This window comes from Globicephala melas, chromosome 1, assembly GCF_963455315.2.
Source record: "Globicephala melas chromosome 1, mGloMel1.2, whole genome shotgun sequence".
NCBI classification, from domain to species: domain Eukaryota; kingdom Metazoa; phylum Chordata; class Mammalia; order Artiodactyla; family Delphinidae; genus Globicephala; species Globicephala melas.
In genome coordinates, this window is record NC_083314.1 from 144,145,710 (window position 1) to 144,165,063 (window position 19,354).

The following is a 19,354-nucleotide window of genomic DNA, read 5'->3' on the forward strand; positions in this document are numbered from 1 at the left end:
GTCACCTGCCCCTGGGTCCTGGTCATCTTCCCTGGGCTTCCTAAGTACATCTGCTCTGTGGCAGGAAGACCAGGTCCGAATTCTCTGACTCCCCAGGTTAGGCGAGGGGCTCCTCTGAGCCTCCACAGGCCCCAGGCTTCTCCCTGCTCGCCTGCAGTCGTTACGACCATTTTACCGGGGACCCGTGTCTAAACTCCCTTCGGCCCACAATGGGCCAGGCAGAGCACTATGGCTGGATCCACAGTAAGACCTGAGTGGGTTTGCTTGGAAAAGCCCTCATTTATGCCGCTAGGTTCCAAAGTCCCTTTGATTATCCCCAGCCCCACCTTTTTACCAAGAAGAGAGAATCCAGAAGAGGATGGTGTAGAAATATTTATTGGGTGTTTATGGAGCTGGGTCTAGATTGGGGACAGGGGCCTCCTCAGGGCTGCCCAGAATGTCACCGGCCATCACTGTAGCCATGAAGCAGTGCTGGAGGAGGCGTTTGGGGTCCACAGCCTGCTCTCCATTGCAGTCCGGCCATGGGTTCAGGAAGGGTGACTCTGCCCGAGAGGGCTCACTCCTGGCACCTCCACTGAATTGCCCATGTTCCCACCTTGGCGGTCAGGCAGTAGCTCATCAGGGTCTGGAAAACAGCAAGCCGAGGGCATGGGGCTTCCTCCTGCAGCCCTTCTCTCCATCAGGATCATACGCGCTGAACTCCCCTGAGTGCTTACCGTGGGCAGGATTGCGCTCAGAGTCTTAAATGCATCATTCATTTAACAAATATTCATTAACAATATACCACATCATGAACTAGGAGCTGTCAATGTTTCTCATGACCTTAACGTTTAATGGGGGAGACAGACAATAAACAATTGTTAGTACATATGAAGACTTCACCTTCACCATAAACCTGTGTGGTAGGTACTATTAAAAACTCATTTTATTTTACATTTGGTAGTGTATATATGCTAGCGGGAAGCAGCCACATAGCACAGGGAGATCAGCTCGGTGCTTTGTGACCGCCTGGAGGGGTGGGATAGGGAGGGTGGGAGGGAGGGAGACACAAGACGGAAGAGATATGGGAACATATGTATATGTATAACTGATTCACTTTGTTATAAAGCAGAAACTAACACACCATTGTAAAGCAATTATACTCCAATAAAGATGTAAACAAAACAAAACAAACAAACAAACACTCATTTTATAGGTGAAGATACAGGCTTACTACACAGCTAGCCTGCAGGGAAGTGCTGGAAATTTTAAAAGCATGTATTATTCTCTGCTTTAAGAATAGATTTCATGAGTCTCTTCACTGGCTGCTTAATCCTCTCCCCCTTTTATGACTGAGCTTGATAGGAAGCTCACTTGGCCTTATCATATCCCACTTCCCATTCATGACTTATTCTGCTGCAGCTTACTTGGTTTCTGCCCTCAACAGAAGGCACTGAATCCCATGGTTACTTATAAGTTATTGTCTCCCTTGGCTTATCGGGAGCATTTCACACAATTAAGCATTTCTGCCTTCTTGGATAAAAAGTATATCAAGTGTTCAAGCCAGAAATGTGAGTCAACTCTCACACCTCCTCCCCCTCCCCCTTTCCAAAGTCAAGCAATTCACCAGGTCCTGTTGATTCCACCAAATCACTATCTACCGTATCCACCCATTCTCTCCATCCTCAAGGCCACCACACTAGGTCAGGCTTTCATTTTCTTCTGCCCAGGAAAAACAGCCTTCGGCTGGGTCCCCTCCAGTCCACCCTCCAGGCTATAGCTGGAGAGATCTTTTTATTTATTTTATTTTTTTGGCTGTTTGGGGTCTTTGTTGCTGTGCGCGGGCTTTCTCTAGTTGTGGCGAGCGGGGACTACTCTTTGTTGCAGTGCGCGGGCTTCTCATTGCGGTGGCTTCTCTTGTTGCCGAGCACGGACTCTAGGCATGCGGGCTTCAGTAGTTGTGGCGCACGGGCTTAGCTGCTCCACGGCATGTGAGATCTTCCCGGACCAGGGCTTGAACCCCGTGTCCCCTGCATTGGCAGGCAGATTCTTAACCACTGCATCACTAAGGAAGTCCAGAGAGATCTTTCTAAGGTGAAGTGAGTCCATGTACTGCTCTTTCTCAAAAGCATTCAATGTCTTCCCATTACCTGTGATCCTTGAGGTGCATTCAAGGTTCTTCATGTACTAGCCCCATCACCCCTTCTCTAGCTTTTTTACTACTACTCTTCCCCCAAGAACTCTATGCTTTATTATACCAAAATTTCATTTTTCCCTGAATGGATCCATTCCTTCACATCTATGGGTCTCCGCTTTTACTGTTTCTTCTGCCTGGAATGACATTTTATACCTTCTTTGTCTAGAAAACTCTTATGCTTTAAAACCCATTGATGGAAGAGACCGAGGATGAATGGTGCCTCTGAAACCAAGGAAAGAGTGAATTTCAAGAAGGAGGCTGTAGGGCTTACCTGGTGGCGTAGTGGTTAAGAATCTGCCTGCCAATTCAGGGAACACGGGTTCGAGCCCTGGTCCGGGAAGATCCCACATGCTGTGGAGAAACTAAGCCCGTGAGCCACAACTACTGAGCCTGTGCTCTAGAGCCCGTGAGCCACAACTACTGAGCCCGCGTGCCACAACTACTGAAGCCCACTCACCTAGAGCCTGTGCTCTGCAACAAGAGAAGCCACCTCAATGAGAAGCCCATGCACTACAACGAAGAGTAGCCCCCGCTCGCCGCAACTAGAGAAAAGCCCTCGCGCAGCAATGAAGACCCAACACAGCAAAAAATAAATACATAATTAAATTTAAAAAAAAAAAAAAAAGGAGGCTGTATGGGACATTGGACTTGGCTATACAACATCCATTCCACCTATTCCCACCCAGTAATAGCAATTATGTTTGGGTAGGTTTGGCCCCATCTCAGCTCCAGCAGGGGACCCTGATTGATCCCAGCCCATCAAGTAGTCCTGTTCCTTTGCTACAGGGATGAGAAGTCAGTGCATAGCATTTCCCTGGATTCAGTGATTGGTTTAGGGTTGGCACAGGACCTGAGGTAGTCCAATCAGGGTAGAGGTCAGGCCTTTTTTTCCCTCCTGGTTGAAGGAAGAGATAGCTCCCTCTTTCTCCTCCTGGCTAGATGGGAACAAAAAGCACACAGTCCCAGGGACTGCTGGCAGCCAACTTACTACCATGGGAAAAATCAGTCTGAGGAGAAAGCCAACACAAGATGGAGGGCAGAGCTGAGAGAATCTCAGAGGAAAAAGCCACAAGCATGAGGACATTGTGAACTTCTATTGAAACCATTCCTAAAACTCATCCTACTTTTGGACTTCTCATCTACAGAGCCAAAAAATTCCTTTTTTGTTTTGTTTTGTTTTGAACTTTCTATTTTTAATAATTTAAGGCTCACAAAAAGTTACAAAAATAGTAGAGAGTTCCATTGTCCCCTTCACCTAGTTTTCCCCAATGATAACATCTTACATAACCATGGAGTAATTTCAAAACTAGGAGACTGCCATTGACATAGTACAATTGACTGAACTACAGATCCTATTCAATTTTACCCATTTTTATATGGACTTTTTTTTTGGTGTATAGTACTATGAAAGCTTATCACATGTGTAGATTTATATAATCACTACCACAATCAGGATTAAGGACTGTTCCATCACCACAAAGAAACCTTCTCATGCTATCCCTTTATAGTCATACCTTCCTCCTAAACCTAACTCTGGTAACCACTAACCTCTTCTCCACACTATCATTTTGTCATTTAAGAAGTGCTATATAGATGGAATTATGCAGTGTACAACTTTTGAGATTGGCTTTTTTCACTCTGTTTAATACCTTGCAATCTACTCAAGTTGTTATGTGTATTGACAGTTCATTCGTTATGCACATTTGTATATAGGTTTTTGTGCAGACACACATTTTCATTTCTCTAGGACCACTTAAGAGTGTGATTGCTGTTTTGTATGGTATAGTGGGCTGAATGGTGACCCCCAAAGATATCATGTCCCAATCTCTGGAATCTGTGAATGTTACCTTATATGGTTTTTGCAGATGTGATGAAATTAAGGCTTTTGAGATGAGGTTATCCTCAATTATCTGGATGGACCCTAAATGCCACTACAAGTGCCCTTATAAGAGAAAGGCAGGGATTTCCCTGGTGGTGCAGTGGATAAGACTCTGCACTCCCAAAGCAGGGGGGTCAGGGTTTGATCCCTGGTCAGGGAACTAGATCCCACATGCATGCCACAACTAAGGAGCCCACGAGCCACAACTAAGGAGCCCACGAGCTGCATCTGAGACCCAGCGCAACCAAATAAATAAATAAATATTTTTTAAAAAGAGAGAGAAAGGCAGAGGGAGATAGACACTCACAGACAGTGATGTAAAGACAGAGGTAGAGATTGGAGTGATACAGCTACAAGCAAAAGAATGCTGGCAGTCACCAGAAACTGGAAGAGGTAAGGAACAGATTCGCCCATGGAGCCTTTGATTTCAGCCCAGCACAACTGATTTTGAATTTCTGGCCCCCAGAACTGTGAGAGAATACATGTCTATTATGTTAAGCCACCAAGTTTGTGGTAATTTGTTACAGTGGCCATAGGAAACTAATACATGTAGTAAGTATGTTTAACTTTACGAAAACACCAAACTGTCTTCGGAAGTGGCTATACCATTCTAATTCCCACTAGAAGTATATAAGAGATCCAGTCGTTCCATGTCCTCACCTTGGATTGTCAGTGTTTTTACTTTAGGGTTCTGATAGATGAGAAGTGGTATCTCATTGTGGCTTTAATATGTGTTCTAGCTCCATTTATTTAAGTCTTCTTTGCTTTTCTTCATTAGCATTTCGTATTTTTTATCGTATAGCTCCTGTACATGTTTTGTTAGTTTTATACCAGAGTATTTCATTTTTTTCAGAGTGACTATACATGATATTATATTTAAAATTTTGGTCTCCAGTTGTTTGTTGCTGGTATATATAAATACAATTGATGTTTGGGTCTGACCTTACATACTGTGACCATGCTGAATGCACTTATTAGGTCTGGGAGGTTGTTTTGTGCATCTCTCTGTGCCTGTTTTGCAGATTCTTTGGGATCCTTTGTTATTTAAGCTTGCATTTTAAGGCATTCCATTTGGTACAGGGATTTAGTTCAATCTTCTATTCAATGCAAGAATCTCTTTCACTGAATCCCACATTTAGCCTTTTCCTGGTTACCTTCCAGGCTTGGGGGTGCTCTTTTTTTTTTAAACCAAGAGTTACAATTGATGAACTAAATACGACTATGGTGATGAGGGCCCGCTTTACAAAAGTATTTCAGATCTTATTCTAAGAAAGACCCAGCTTTATTGAATCAACATCTGCCTTCCTAAGGCTTCCCCCACTGATCCCAACTCTGTTCTCTGGCTTCTCTCAAAATGTCTCTTCCTCGTGCCCCAGGGTAGCCTTGCAGAGACTGGAGGTCCTAGGCCGTGAACCCTGAGACTCCTTTGCTTGAGGCCAAATGTCCCCAGCTCTTCAGCCGATACTCACATAATCTGTTTCTCAGACCAAGCTGGTCACCTGCCTCTGATCACCTTCTGATTGGTCAAAGTTCCTCTGAAATTGTGGGTCTCTGAGCAGCTGGCAGTCAGGGCTCAGGGGGAATCCTTGGGCTTCTAGGAGCTATAAAACCTTGCCTCAAATCCTCATTCTGATATTAAATCATTGTGCTACTTTGGGCTAGCTTCTCCTCTCTGGATCTCAGTTACTATTCTATAAAATGGGGTAGAAAGTAGGGCTGGTCTTGTTTTTCTCTTTCTTTTCCCTGGAATTCCAAATTGTAAAGGATTCTGTCTGTATAATAGACTGCCTTTATTAGGTACTAGCTCCCCCCCTCCCATTTTCTATTAAAGAGTTCTGATTAGCAGGAAAGAGCCCGTGCTAATTACCCTCCTTGGACTAATATAATTCTAGCTTAAAACAAAGAAACTTGGTCCCAGTAAAACCTTTGAAATATTGGAAATTGCTCAAGAATCCTCATTGCTATATTTGGGGACCCTTGGGTGATATATTTGGAACCCAAAGTTGGGAACCTGTGGAGTGGATGCTAAAATGTTACCTCTGAGCTGTGACAGCTGATGCATTCTATTCAACTGCGAGTAAAGAAGGACCATCATTCTCTTGCTTCCAGACTCTATAATTCTGTTAATGTAATCTGAGCTTCCACTCACCCTTTTTTGGCAGATACATCACAATGCAGGTTCATACTGAACTTGTGGACCCAACATGTCTTTTTTATATGATTATCTTTCCCAGATCCCACGGATTCCCTCACATATGTATCCCAGGGCCTTCAGTTCCACAACCCTTCAATTCCCTTCCAGGGAAACCAGCAGAATAGGCAATGGTCCAGCTCTTGAGTACGCATATATATTTCTGCCTCTTCCTCTGGCTAATATATAATGAAAGTTATTAAAGTCCCTCAGTGGTGCCGGAAGCCTGGGGGAGGGAGTTCTATCTTATAAAGGTGCTAGCCAAGAGGCACTTGGAGAGGAGGATGCCTAAAGGCAAATATAAAAAGTTCAATTTTCAAGTTACAATAAGATCCATGTTTGGCTAAAACACACCGGTACAACAATCTTATCTGATTCTCCTAACAACTCTCTGAGGGTGGGTGTTATTATTCCATGTTATAGATAAATAACTGAGGCCCAGACAGAGGTTAGCACTGACACAGGTATTAAGTATTGGATCCAGGATACACTTTCCGTTCTGCTCCATTCCAAAGCTTGGGCTCTTTCCACAGAGCAAGCATACCCTTAGTATAGGTTAGGAACTCTGTTAGGCGCTGGGGATACAAAGGCGCTTAAGACATGGTTCCTATATTTGAGATATTAACAGACAGGTTGAGGAGACTAACATGTAAAAATCTAAGTGCCTAATAATAATAAAAATGAGGGTTACTCATTGTTAAAAGTCTACCATGTATCAGAGACTAAGTAGCTCCTATGTAAGCATCACCTCTAGGTTTACAGCTTTCTTGGTGGGTATTATTGTACACATTTTACAGAGTAAACTGAGGCCCAGAGAGAAGTGACTTGCCTAAGGCCACACAATGAGAGTGACAAAGTCAGGATTAGAGCCAGATTCTCTGATACCCCAGCCCAGGGTTGTGCTTTCCTACCTTTCTCCAGGGACCTTTTGGCCAGTCCCCCCATTACCTGGGGTCTTAGCCTGTAGTGACCAGCCAGGAAAGGAGTTCTCAGATTCTCTCCCTGCTTGGAGATGAGTCAAGACTGACCCATCACTGAGGCTTGTTTGGGTCATAGGTACTACCTCCCCAAGTGTGGTTAATTAAAAAGCAGGGCTTCCCTGGTGGTGCAGTGGTTGAGAGTCCGCCTGCCGATGCAGGGGACACGGGTTTGTGCCCCGGTCCGGGAGGATCCCACATGCCGCAGAGCGGCTGGGCCCGTGAGGCATGGCCGCTGAGCCTGCACGTCCAGAGCCTGTGCTCTGCAACGGCAGAGGCCACAACAGTGAGAGGCCCGCGTACCGCAAAAAAAAAAAAACAAAAACAAAAAGCAGTGGGCTCTGAGGAAGTGGAACCTGGAAGGTAAGAGCACCTGCTACAGGAAAAGATCTTTGGCCCAGGAGGCAAAGGCTTGGCCAGTTGCCTGGGTGACCTTGGGCATATGCATGTCCCTTTCTGGGCCTCAGCAACCCATTGATACAGTGAGAACATCAGACTTGATCTCTAGGAGCCCTATGAATTAGTGAGAATGGCTGATTAATGATATCCCCACCAACACTTTTCAGAGGAGGATGAGAACTGAATTCTTGTCTTCCTTTTTTTTTCCCCCACTTTTTGTCTCTTATTAAAGGTACCTAGGTTGGAATATCATTCCACACTTACCTCACTCATCTCATCTGTAAAATAGGATTGATAATAACCACCTGGTAGAGTAGTTGAACGGGTTAAATGGGATAATATGTTTAAAGTCCTTGGCATAGTGCCTAGCACAAACGTAGAAGCTCGGTCAGCCTTCTGATCAAGCTAGTTCCTCACAAAGTACGAGAAGAAAAAAGTTTATGGTCTTTGTTGCATCCCAAGTTTGAGGGATGGGGTAGGGTGGGGGTAATGGGACAGTACAGACCATCTGGGCAGCAGAAGGAGCCTATTTTCAGAAGCTCTGTTCTATTTCCACTCTGCTCTTGCCAAGGAACTCCCCATCCCGTCCTTGCCCCCAGACTCAGAGATCAGGACCCCAGGTACCATGTGCAATGAGTGTGGGCTTTAGCGTCGGGAGATCGGGGTTGACATCCCAGCAGTGCATGCTCACCAGCTGTGTAGACTCGGCCATTCACTTCCCTTGGCTAAGCCTTGATTTCCTCCCCTGTAAAATGGGGCTAATGATCTCTCTACATGTCCTACCAGAGAAGGAGATGGAAACAGATGAAAGTCTGTGTAAGGGGGCAAGCTCTGATTAGTGTAAGGTAGCGGCCTGTAAACGTCTCAGATGCAGGAGGGACAAGAGGCTCCTGGGTTGATGCTGTGGGTTCAGAGGAAGGAGAGGACAGCACTTAATGAAGAAAAAAGGGAGGTGCTAAGAGCTGAGTTTGGGCAAAAGGCAGAGAGAGCCCAAAACTGTCATTTAGTGAACAGTCAGGAAATGCATTTTCCATCTGAAAAATAGGAAGCAAATAGCAAGAACACAAGCTGTGTCAAACCCTGGTGACTGAATAATTGAATAACCCAGCTGGTGGCTGAGCAGTGAAAAGCAGGAGGGTGGTTTTCATTCACAGGATCGACGGACAGGTGAACTGTGTTCCCTTGAGTTAGAAAGGCTACAGGGGATAGGGTGAGGAGAGATGAGGGGAGCAGGGCACAAGCAGAAGCACCCCACACACCTGGCCTGGTGAGGTAGAAAGAGTAGGACTTTGGAGGCAGAAAAACACACATATTTGAATTCCAGCTCTGCAATTTACAAACTGTGACCCCTTGGGCTAGTTATCTGACCTCCCTGGAACCTGGTTTTCACATCTGTAACATGGGTGATAATAACACCTACCTCACTGGGGTAGTTTGGAAAATTAGACAAGATAGTGCATGTAAAGTTTCAAATGGTATCTGGCATAAAGTAGGGACTTCCCTTTCTCAGCACAGGGATAAGGAGAGGAAGGAAGGTGGAGGTGGAGTTGGCTCTGTCACTCACTCACTAGGTGACTGAGGCCTCAGTTTCCTGATCTGTAAAATGGATAGTAATAAGTTCTGTACTCTGCCTGGTTATTGTGAAGAGCAAATGAGATGGTCTATTTAGAGCTAATTCATTCCTTTTAACTGCAGTATCATACTTTATTATTCCTCTACTGATGGACATTTAGTTTGTTTCCAGTGTGACAAGCTGTCATGGAATCCATCTTTACAAGTCCTCTCCTAGTGCAACTATATCTCTAAGGCAGGTAATTAGAAAAGTGGAATTACTGAGTTATAGGGTATGTACATTTTTAGTTTAAATGGATAGTGCCAAATTGCTCTACAAAGTGGTTTTACCAATTTATTCTTATCAGTGGTATATGAGAGTATCCATTCTCCCATGTAACCTTCTCACTATTAATGTGATCCATTTTTGGAGTTTTGCCAATGTAATCATTTTAAAAAAAGGTATGTCATTCTTAAATTGCATTCTCCTGATTATTAGTAAGGTTGGGCATCTTTTCATGTGTGTTGGGCATTTGTATTTTTTAGTGGATTATGTTTTTCTCACTTGTTCAAAGATATACTTATATATTCTTGATATCAATCCTGTCTCTATTTTAGATACAGTTGATTCCCATTAGTCGCTGTAGTTATGTTCTAAAAAGTCACCACAAACACTGAATTAGCGAATACTGAATTATTGCTCCTTGGGGAAATACAAAGTTAGGTTCCTGTGAGCCTCTGGTCACATTTTTGTCAGTCAATCAATATATAACTTTGTTTTGTGTGTGTTTCTGTTTAAAAACACCTTATTTAATATATATTGCTAATTCATTAACATTTAACTCATGGCCAACAGCACTATACCTCCTGTCTGAGCAAAGTGTACTGAACACATGTATTTTTTCCATAAGGCACATGACAGCCTTGTACTGAGGAATGCTAGACAGAACTTCAGCATTAATTTGGGGGTCATTTTCAACAGCGAAACCGCCAACAAAAATCATAAAAATGTGGCACTAAATATACCACGAAAAGGACACTTGTTTACTGTATAAGAGCAGAAACAAGAAGGCAGAGCATGGCCTTCCTTGTTCAACCGCAGCTGAGAATGTGTGTGATAGGGCAACTCAAATTTTTTGTTGCTCTGTGTATATCCACATCTGCACATGACCTCAAAAACACTGAAAGTATTGATTTTTTGAGGTTACAAATTAATTCTAGCAAGTAGGCAAATTCACAAGTATGGAATCTTCAAATAATTAGGATTGACCGTGTGTGTGTATTTATATCTTTGCAGTCCACTGCTTGTTTTTTAACTTTATGTATGGTATCTTTTGTATTATTTGTATTTGATGTCTATTTGTATTTGATGTAGGCAAATTTGCCAATATTTCCCTCATTTTTAAAATTAAACATTTTATTCATGTTATTATACTCTTTAATTAGTCTGTTTCTGGAGTCTCTATTCTAGGGTTTCTCAACATCAGCACTATTGACATTCTGGGTCAGATAATTCCTTATTGTAGGGTGCTGTCCTATATATTGTAGGACGTTTAATAACATCTTCCTGTAACAAATAGGATGCTGACTATAATCAAATTATTTTGATTAACAATGAGCACATGGAAGAGTTTGGGATGGAAATGTTCATATCATGAACCTCCTGAGAAATGTGCTGCTGCTTCAGAATATTCCAGAAACACTTTTGAGGCAAATGTTCCGAACATAATTTCTAAATATCTCCCCTCTGCAAAGGTGCTAACCTGCTGAATACAAGGAAATCATGTAACCTCTTTCTCACCTGTAGTCTGTAAGCTTAATCCTGGGTCCAACTTTGTGTGGGGTTTTGAGCTGATGAACAGGTAACAAAGCACACAGGCGGTGACAATGAAGGCCGGGAGGACCACTGCTGCTATGGACAGGCCCACAAGAGCACCAATACTGGGGAGAGAAAACCGTAAGGGAGCAGAGGGTCAGGAAAGGACTTGGGAAGCAGCCTGTTATAAGAGAAGTATTGTAGGTGTTATAGGAGTCAGCTGACTTTAACTTTTGTTCGTCTCTCCTTGCCTTAAACAGGTTTTCTGGCCCTAAGCATGGGAAAGAGCATCAACTATGTGGCAAGTACTCACCACATACATAACTTGACATGGCTCAGTGTCACCATGTAGTTGGGACTCAGTATGTGTTCCCTTTCTTCTCCTCTCCTTTCCTCAACTTGCTCCCACCCCAGGAAGCTAGAGATGATCTTAAAGAGCCCTCCCCACACTGCTGTATCTTAAAAATCAAGGGACTTTCCTGGTGGCGCAGTGGTTAAGAATCTGCCTGCCAATGCGGGGGACACTGGTTCAAGCTCTGGTCCAGGAAGATCCCATATGCCGCAGAGCAATTAAGCCCATGCGCTACAACTACTGAGCCTGCGCTCTACAGCCTGTGAGCCACAACTACTGAGCCCACGTGCCACAACTACTGAAGCCCGCGTGCCTAGAGCCCATGCTCCGCAACAAGAGAAGCCACCACAATGAGAAGCCTGCGTACTGCAATGAAGAGTAGCCCCTGCTCGCCGCAACTAGAGAAAGCCTGCACGCAGCAACAAAGACCCAACGCAGGCAAAAATAAATAAATTTATCAAAAATCAAGACACATAGCAGGCCTTAGTTCCATACCCGCTGTCCTTCCAGCTTCAAGGTAATTTCTGACCCAGTCTCTAGTGGGTCATCACACCAGTGTGGACTCCATGTCTAGAACACCTCCCTGCTGCTGGTCCCTCACCCCACAACTTCACTGCCTCTGCCCCAAGTCAGGCCTTGGTCACCTGGTCTCCATACAACTACCTTCTGGCTCATTTTGGGGTCCACTGTCTTTCCTGTTTCACATGATCTCTCCCATCATCCCCCCACATCAGAATTTCACCTGTCCTTGAAGGCCCATCTCAAATGTCTCCTCCTCAACACTTTCCTTGGTCCTCTTTCTCTCTCCTTTCTTCTTCCAGGCCAGGCCCACCCAGCCAGAACACCTACTCTGGGCCTTTAGCACTTCCTACTTGGTCAGGCAGCCCAATGTGGTAGGGAAAGAACAGAGAGCTTTGGAACTCTTACAGACCCACCTAGTTTAGGACCCAGGTCTGTACCTAACTCGATGTGAGATCTTGATGAAATTACTTAGCCTTTTGAGCCTCAACTTCTTTGTCGGAAAAGTGAGAATGATCAAAACACAGCACCTCGCAGGTGGTAGTGAGGATGAATGATATATGTAATATTCTTGGTGCATAGAAGTTCAACATGTTCCTCATGTGTTTTTTGTAGGGAGACTGAGACCATGTTTAACTGGCTTTGTTCTCTCCTTGTACAAGCTCCAGCACATAGTAGGCACTTAGTAACTATTATTGAGTCCCTACTTTGCGCCAAACACTGTGGGATGTTCTCCCAATAGTAGGGGATAGGTAGCACCAGGATTGTTTTTGTGCCCTTTCTGCCTGTGATTCCTGCAGCTTTTCTGCACCACCCCCAGCCCAGCCTCAGAGTCCTGCCTTTGCCATTTCTGTTGGATTTCACTCCCAGCTAGCTGATGGCTAACTTCCACTAAACAGAAACACCTTAGAGCTTTGGAGAGTGTGTTTTCCCAAGGCTAAATAAATTATTGGATATCCCTGCAGTGGAATAGTATAGAGCCATTAAAAACATGTTTTCAAATAATATTTAAGATCAAGGATAAACTCTTTTTTTTTTCTTTTCTTTTTTTTTTTTAACATCTTTATTGGGGTATAATTGCTTTACAATGGTGTGTTAATTTCTGCTTTATAACAAAGTGAATCAGTTATACATATACATATGTTCCCATATCTCTTTCCTCTTGCGTCTCCCTCCCTCCCACCCTCCCTATCCCATCCCTCCAGGTGGTCACAAAGCACCCGAGCTGATATCCCTGTGCTATGCGGCTGCTTCCCACTAGCTACCTACCTTACGTTTGGTAGTGTATATATGTCCATGCCTCTCTTTCGCTTTGTCACAGCTCACCCTTCCCCCTCCCCATATCCTCAAGTCTGTTCTCCAGTAGGTCTGTGTCTTTATTCCTGTCTTACCCCTAGGTTCTTCATGACATTTTTTTTTTCTTAAATTCCATATATATGTGTTAGCAAACAGTATTTGTCTTTCTCTTTCTGACTTACTTCACTCTGTATGACAGACTCTAGATGTATCTACCTCATTACAAATAGCTCAATTTCGTAAGGATAAATTCTGATGAGATAATGTTAAGTGAAAAAAGCAGGACCCACTACTAATTATATAGTGTAGTCCTAACTTAAATAAATAAACATAAACATAACATATACATGCATAACATAACATAGGTAAGGTTGGATGTAAATACACTAAAATGCGAACGGGCTGTCTCTGGGAGTAGCACAGGCTGTGGATGTCCTGTCTGTGTCCCATTGGGTCTTACAGTTGTGGAATATTCTGGCCAGGGTTTCAAAAGCCCGCAAACGTATCTCTTTGTCTGAGGGCTTTCTTGGGCCCAGAATAGTCTCTGTCTGCACGTCGAACAGGTCAAAAGTACAGGAAAATTAATGCCTCCCTTCTCCCACCAGCACACAGTCAATGACTGAAAGAAATTGGTATGTAAATACCCAGCTTCCTGGCCCTCAGATGGGATGACTCTGAGAGTATGTTCTACACTGGCTGGCAGAGTTCAGCAGTTTAAGCTCTGGTGGCCCTTGGTGGTGACTTGCTTGGTAACACCATCATTAGCTCCTTCCCTTTCCCATCTCACTTCCCCACCCTGTACCAGTATTTTCTAGGATTGCTGGTCATATAAACTACTTGCCCTCAAATCCTTGTTTCCAAGTCTTCTGGGGAGCCCAAGCTAAGACACTGGATTTCTCATGGTTGCTTTCCTTTTTTGTTTCTCCTGTCCGTTCCACTTTTTCCACATTGAGCATATAGTACTTTTTAGTTCTTTAGGACTAGTTTACTACTTTTTAGTTTACTATTTAACTAAGTATTATCTCCTTTCTTGAGGTACACTCACTGTTTATAAGGCTGTTATCTGGAAGACTCATGCTCAGGTTGGGACCACACCCTTTACAAGGGACATCCATGGGCACCTAGCTGGAAAAAGCCCTGTAAAAGTAGGATCCTTGGGCCTCCCTGGTGGCGCAGTGGTTGGGAGTCCGCCTGCCGATGCAGTGGACGCGGGTTCGTGTCCCGGTCCGGGAAGATCCCACGTGCCGCGGAGCGGCTGGGCCCGTGAACCATGGCCGCTGAGCCTGCGCGTCCGGAGCCTGTGCTCCGCAACGGGAGAGGCCACCACGGTGAGAGGCCCGCGTACCGCAAAAAAAAAAAAAAAAAAAAAAGTAGGATCCTTTGAGAAGTGGGTGAGAAAGCTGGGGGGATATATTCCAGATCAGCGGTCAGTGCCACTGGTAGTGGGCACTGCTCTGATGGTCTGTCTGGGAACGGACGGACAAGCTCCTAAGGACAGAGCTGGGAACAACAAGGGAGGGTCCAAGGGGGAAAATCTGTACTCAGTATAAGATGAACTCAAATGATCAGAGTTTTCCCATGGTGAATGTACTGCCTCAAGAGGTGGTAAGTTTCCCATTGTCGGACAGGTTTGCACAAGACCTGGATGAATCCACCTTTCAATGAAGTTAGAGATTCCTGCTTATGGTGGGAAATTGGATTGAAGAGCTGCTAGCCTTCTAGGATTTCACAGATCTATGACTCTGAAAGATAGGTAATCCACTGTGACTTCTAGGAAAGAACTGGAGGGATGGTCTAACATTTGTTAGGGTTTTTTTTTTTTTTGCAGTATGCGGGCCTCTCACTGTTGTGGCCTCTCCCATTGCGGAGCACAGGCTCCGGACGCGCAGGCCCAGCGGCCATGGCTCACAGGCCCAGCAGCTCTGCGGCATGTGGGATCCTCCCAGACCGGGGCACGAACCCGTGTCCACTGCATCGGCGGCGGACTCTCAACCACTGCGCCACCAGGGAAGCCCCTTTGTTAGGGTTTTTGAGTCAGACAGTTCTAAGTGTGAATCCTGGTTCTCTCACATATAAGTTGAAAAATCCTTCACCTTTTGAGCTTCATTTTCTTCATTCATAAAAGTTACTATATCACCAAGTGTCCATAAAGATTAAATGAGATAGTGTATATACAGTGCCTGATCGCCAGTTCTGCCCTCCAGCAAGGCTGCTGCCTTTGGCTCACATCCTGATAAAAAAACAGAACTACTGGGGCTTCCCTGATGGCGCAGTGGTTGAGAGTCCGCCTGTCGATGCAGGGTGCACGGGTTCGTGCCCCGGTCCAGGAAGATCCCACTTGCCACGGAGCGGCTGGGCCCGTGAGCCATGGCCGCTGAGCCTGCGCTCCACAACGGGAGAGGCCACAACAGTGAGAGGCCCACGTACCGCAAAAAAAAAAAAAAAAAAAAAAAACCAGAACTACTGATAAAGGATGTTTGGAAAGTCAGCCAGACATGTGATAGCACCAGCTGCTTTTCCACAGGGAGTCTTCATTTCCTGAGACATGCTTTTTTTTAAAATAAATTTATTTATTTTATTTATTTATTTTTGGTTGCGTTGGGTCTTCATTGTTGCACGTGGGCTTTCTCTGGTTGCAGTGAGCGAGGGCTACTCTTCGATGCGGTGTGTGGGCTTCTCATTGCTGTGGCTTCTCTCATTGCGGAGCACGGGCTCTAGGCGCGCGGGCTTCAGTAGTTGTGGCTCACGGGCTCTAGAGCACAGGCTCAGTAGTTGTGGTGCACATGCTTAGCTGCTCTGCGGCATGTGGGATCTTCCTGGACCAGGGCTCGAACCCATGTCCCCTGCATTGGCAGGCGGATTCTTAACCACTGTGCCACTAGGAAGTCCTGAGACATGCATTTAAAGACAGCAATTCTTCTTGAGCAGTACCCAAGGAAACAGTGTTTACCTGCTGATTTTCATGTTTTTAAGGGCCAGCTTTCATGAAAAGGGACAAATGGAGTCCAGAACAAAACATGTTCTCCACCCTGCAATGGAGGGGCTCTGACATCCCATGCTGGAAGGGTTGTTTCACGGTTTGGAGTATACTGATCACCTAATGTCCTGAGGACCCCAGTTTCCCTCCTCCACTTTACAATTGTCTGTGATGTTTATGAACCATATTATAGCCATGCCTAGGAAGAGTCAGCCCTGCAGGCCAGAACCTTTCAGCTGCCCTTGGGGTCATAGAATGGAAGCACACAACATGCAATGTGACCTCAGAGATCACCCCATCCAACCCTCTAGCTCACTGTCTGAGCCACTAAAGCACTCTATGTCTCAAGAGGGTCCAAGGCAAGGAGAGGGACCCCAAGGGGTGTATAGGGAAGGGGGTGGTAGTAGTGGGATGGGATCCTGGCTGGGTGCTGAGGAGTTTACTCATCTCTGTGTCTCCAAGTGCTACAACAGTGTCCAGAAGACAGCAGAAGGTCAGTGAGTATCTTTTCAAGTGATCTGAGTAGAGCAGGTTATGAGAGCCAGGCTAGATTTAGACATTTGTGCAGCAGCTCAAGCCTGGGCTTGGGACCAGACAGGCCTGAGTTTTCATCCCAGTTCTGCCACTTCCTCTCACTGGGGTACTCTAAGATAGTAACTTAACCTCTTTCAAGTTTTCTCATCTGTAAGATGGAGAGAAGATGTGTCAGGGTTGTGAATGTGTGAATGCATCTAGCCCTTGGATGGTGTTAGGTAATGTTCTTTAAATCTCAGTGTACCATGACATTGTTGGAAGATCTTGGACAATTCACTTTCATATTCTGAGCTTCACTTTCCCCACCTATGAACCAGGGAAAGGGAACTCCCTTTTATTGAGCACCTACTATATGCACTAGTCACTTTCACATGCATTATTGCACTTAATCCTCACAATAATTCCATGAGACAGGTATTACTATTGCCATTTTAAAGATGACAAAAGAGACTCGGAGATAATTTGCCCAAATTCACATAGCTAATAAGGGACAGAGCCAAAGTTTGGACCAGGTTCTAACCAGCCCCAACGCTCCACACTGCTTCCATACCTCAAAGGGAGGTCAGCGCTGTCATATTTCAATACTCAGCTCAGTACTAAGTACACAGTGGGTCTTCAACAAATACTCCATTGTTATATTTTAGATGCACATCATATCTCTTTAAATGGACTGTGAACTCCTCAGAGAGGGAATCATTGATTTCTGTGTCTCTAATGCCTAGCTTAGCACCTGGCACAAAGCAAAGGCTATAATGAATGAATGAAAATATGGATGAACAGAGAATATATGAATATAATTCCCCAGGTGACAGCAGCCAAATGGGCAGGATCTGAAAACCTGGCCATCTGAAAATCCTTTGGAATTAGATTGAGCAGTCTAGAAAACTAATATCTGTAATTGTTAGTGGCATATGCCACGTTGATTTTACCTCTTGATCTCATTTGGTCCTTGCCCTAGTCAGAAATCATCCTCCCCATCTGATAGATGAAAAGAGAGAGGCTCAGAGAGGTTTCAGAGGCAGACTTTCTTTTCCCACCCAGCAGGCATACAGCCTCTGGTCACATACTTCCAGAGACAGGAAGATCGCTGTCTACTGAGGCAGCCCACTCCATTTTCGCTGATGCCTGTTTCCCAGAGCAGGCTCAGGGTCAGGTCCTGTTCTCTGGGTGAGGCCTTTGGAGACTCACAGAGATTGAGACCTGTTACCCTCTCAGTCCCACACTTGGGTTCCAGGAATGTCAACACTGGCCTAACCACCTGCTTCTCTGAACTAGTGGGGAAACTGACGTCCTGTGGTGGGGATTCACCCAAATTACACCAATCTGGCTTCTGCTGTGGCATCATGTCATTGTCTCATTATGAAGTTGGAGGCAACTCTGAGTCTTTGGTCTTCTGCCTTAGCTCAGAACTCACCACAGCGTCTGGCATTGCTAAGGCCTCAGGAAGGGGTGGCTGAAAGAATGACTAAATATGAGGGGGAACAAAAGAATTGAGGTTGGGCTGAGGCTCGGGTTGAGTTGGGGTGTAGCATCAGGTGAGGTATTAAGGCTTGAGAGTGAGGATTGAATGTAGGTCTAGATAACGTTTGGAGTTGGGGTGAGGAGGAGAGCTGAGGTGGGCTTGCAGGGAGGGCTGAGGCGGAGGTTAGGGCTGCTGATAGAGTAAGTACTGGGGAGTGGGTTAGGTCAGGGATGAGGCTGATGATGGCATTGGGGGGGACCCTGTTTGGAACTTGGATAAGGGAGGAGTCTGGGTATCCTGTGAAGGCTGCAAGATGGGAGTTTGCTGTTAGGCTGGGGCTTGTTATGTAGTTTGAGGTTGGGTTGAGGGTGGTGGATGATGATGTTTGGAGTGGGGATGAAGTGAAGGTTTTTCAGGGTAGAGTTGGTGTGAGGTTCAAGGATGGATCTGAATAATGGTTGGGTCAAAATGGGGGAATGGAGCGGAGAAGCGGCCGCAGGGGGAGCTGGGTTGGTGATAGGGCGAGAGCCTGAGAGGGTAACGACTGGGTGGGTGTCGGTGCTGACGTTGTGGTGGGCACCTGGATGAGGACTGAGACTTTAGCAGGCGGCTGGGCCGAGGATGGAGCACGGGGGCTAAGACTGGAGTGGGGTTCTAGGTGGGGTTAGGGCCAGGGCTGGTACCTGAGCCACCACATGTAGCTGTGCTCGTAGGGGAAGAAGCTGTGCGTGTCGTCGCAGCAGTACTTGTGGTCGCGGAAGCCGCAGCAGAAGACGGCCGCCGAGAGACGAACGGACGGAGACAGAACTGAGCCCGAGAAAGATACAAGGAGAGAGGCAGAGATAAGCAGAGAGACAGAGATTGACGCAGAGACGAAGAGGACACAGCGAGGGGCGCGGAGACGCAGCGGTTAGAGACCTAGAGTCCCCGAGGACGGAGGGAGGCGACCAGGTACCCGACAGGGCTCAGCAGGAGGGGAGATGGAGGAGGGAGAGAGAGGGAGGAGGAGGGCGTGGAGAGCGGCGGGAAGGCGGGCGGGAGCCGGGAGGAGGGAGCCGCCCGCGTCTCTGCCAGCGTCCCCCACAGGCCCCACTACGTTCCCAGTTTATACACTAGGGCGCTGGGTGCTCAGAGAGACAGCGCATGTCCGGGGTGGCAGAGCGGGAATCGAAGCCACCGGCTTGAATTCCACATCTGCGCTGAGCACCCGCCCTTGTGCTAGGCG

At 45.8% G+C, this 19,354-nt stretch overlaps 1 protein-coding gene across 1 annotated transcript; it reads right to left on the reverse strand.

The window, feature by feature from the left end:
* Positions 1-384: 384 nt before the first annotated feature.
* Positions 385-18,907, reverse strand: SHISAL2A (shisa like 2A). Its single transcript, XM_030870380.2, is given in 4 exon segments — positions 385-533; positions 536-625; positions 10,975-11,114; positions 18,813-18,907. Coding segments are annotated over 4 exon segments (393 nt in total). The 5' UTR covers positions 18,827-18,907.
* Between the last annotated feature and the right edge of the window lie 447 nt (positions 18,908-19,354).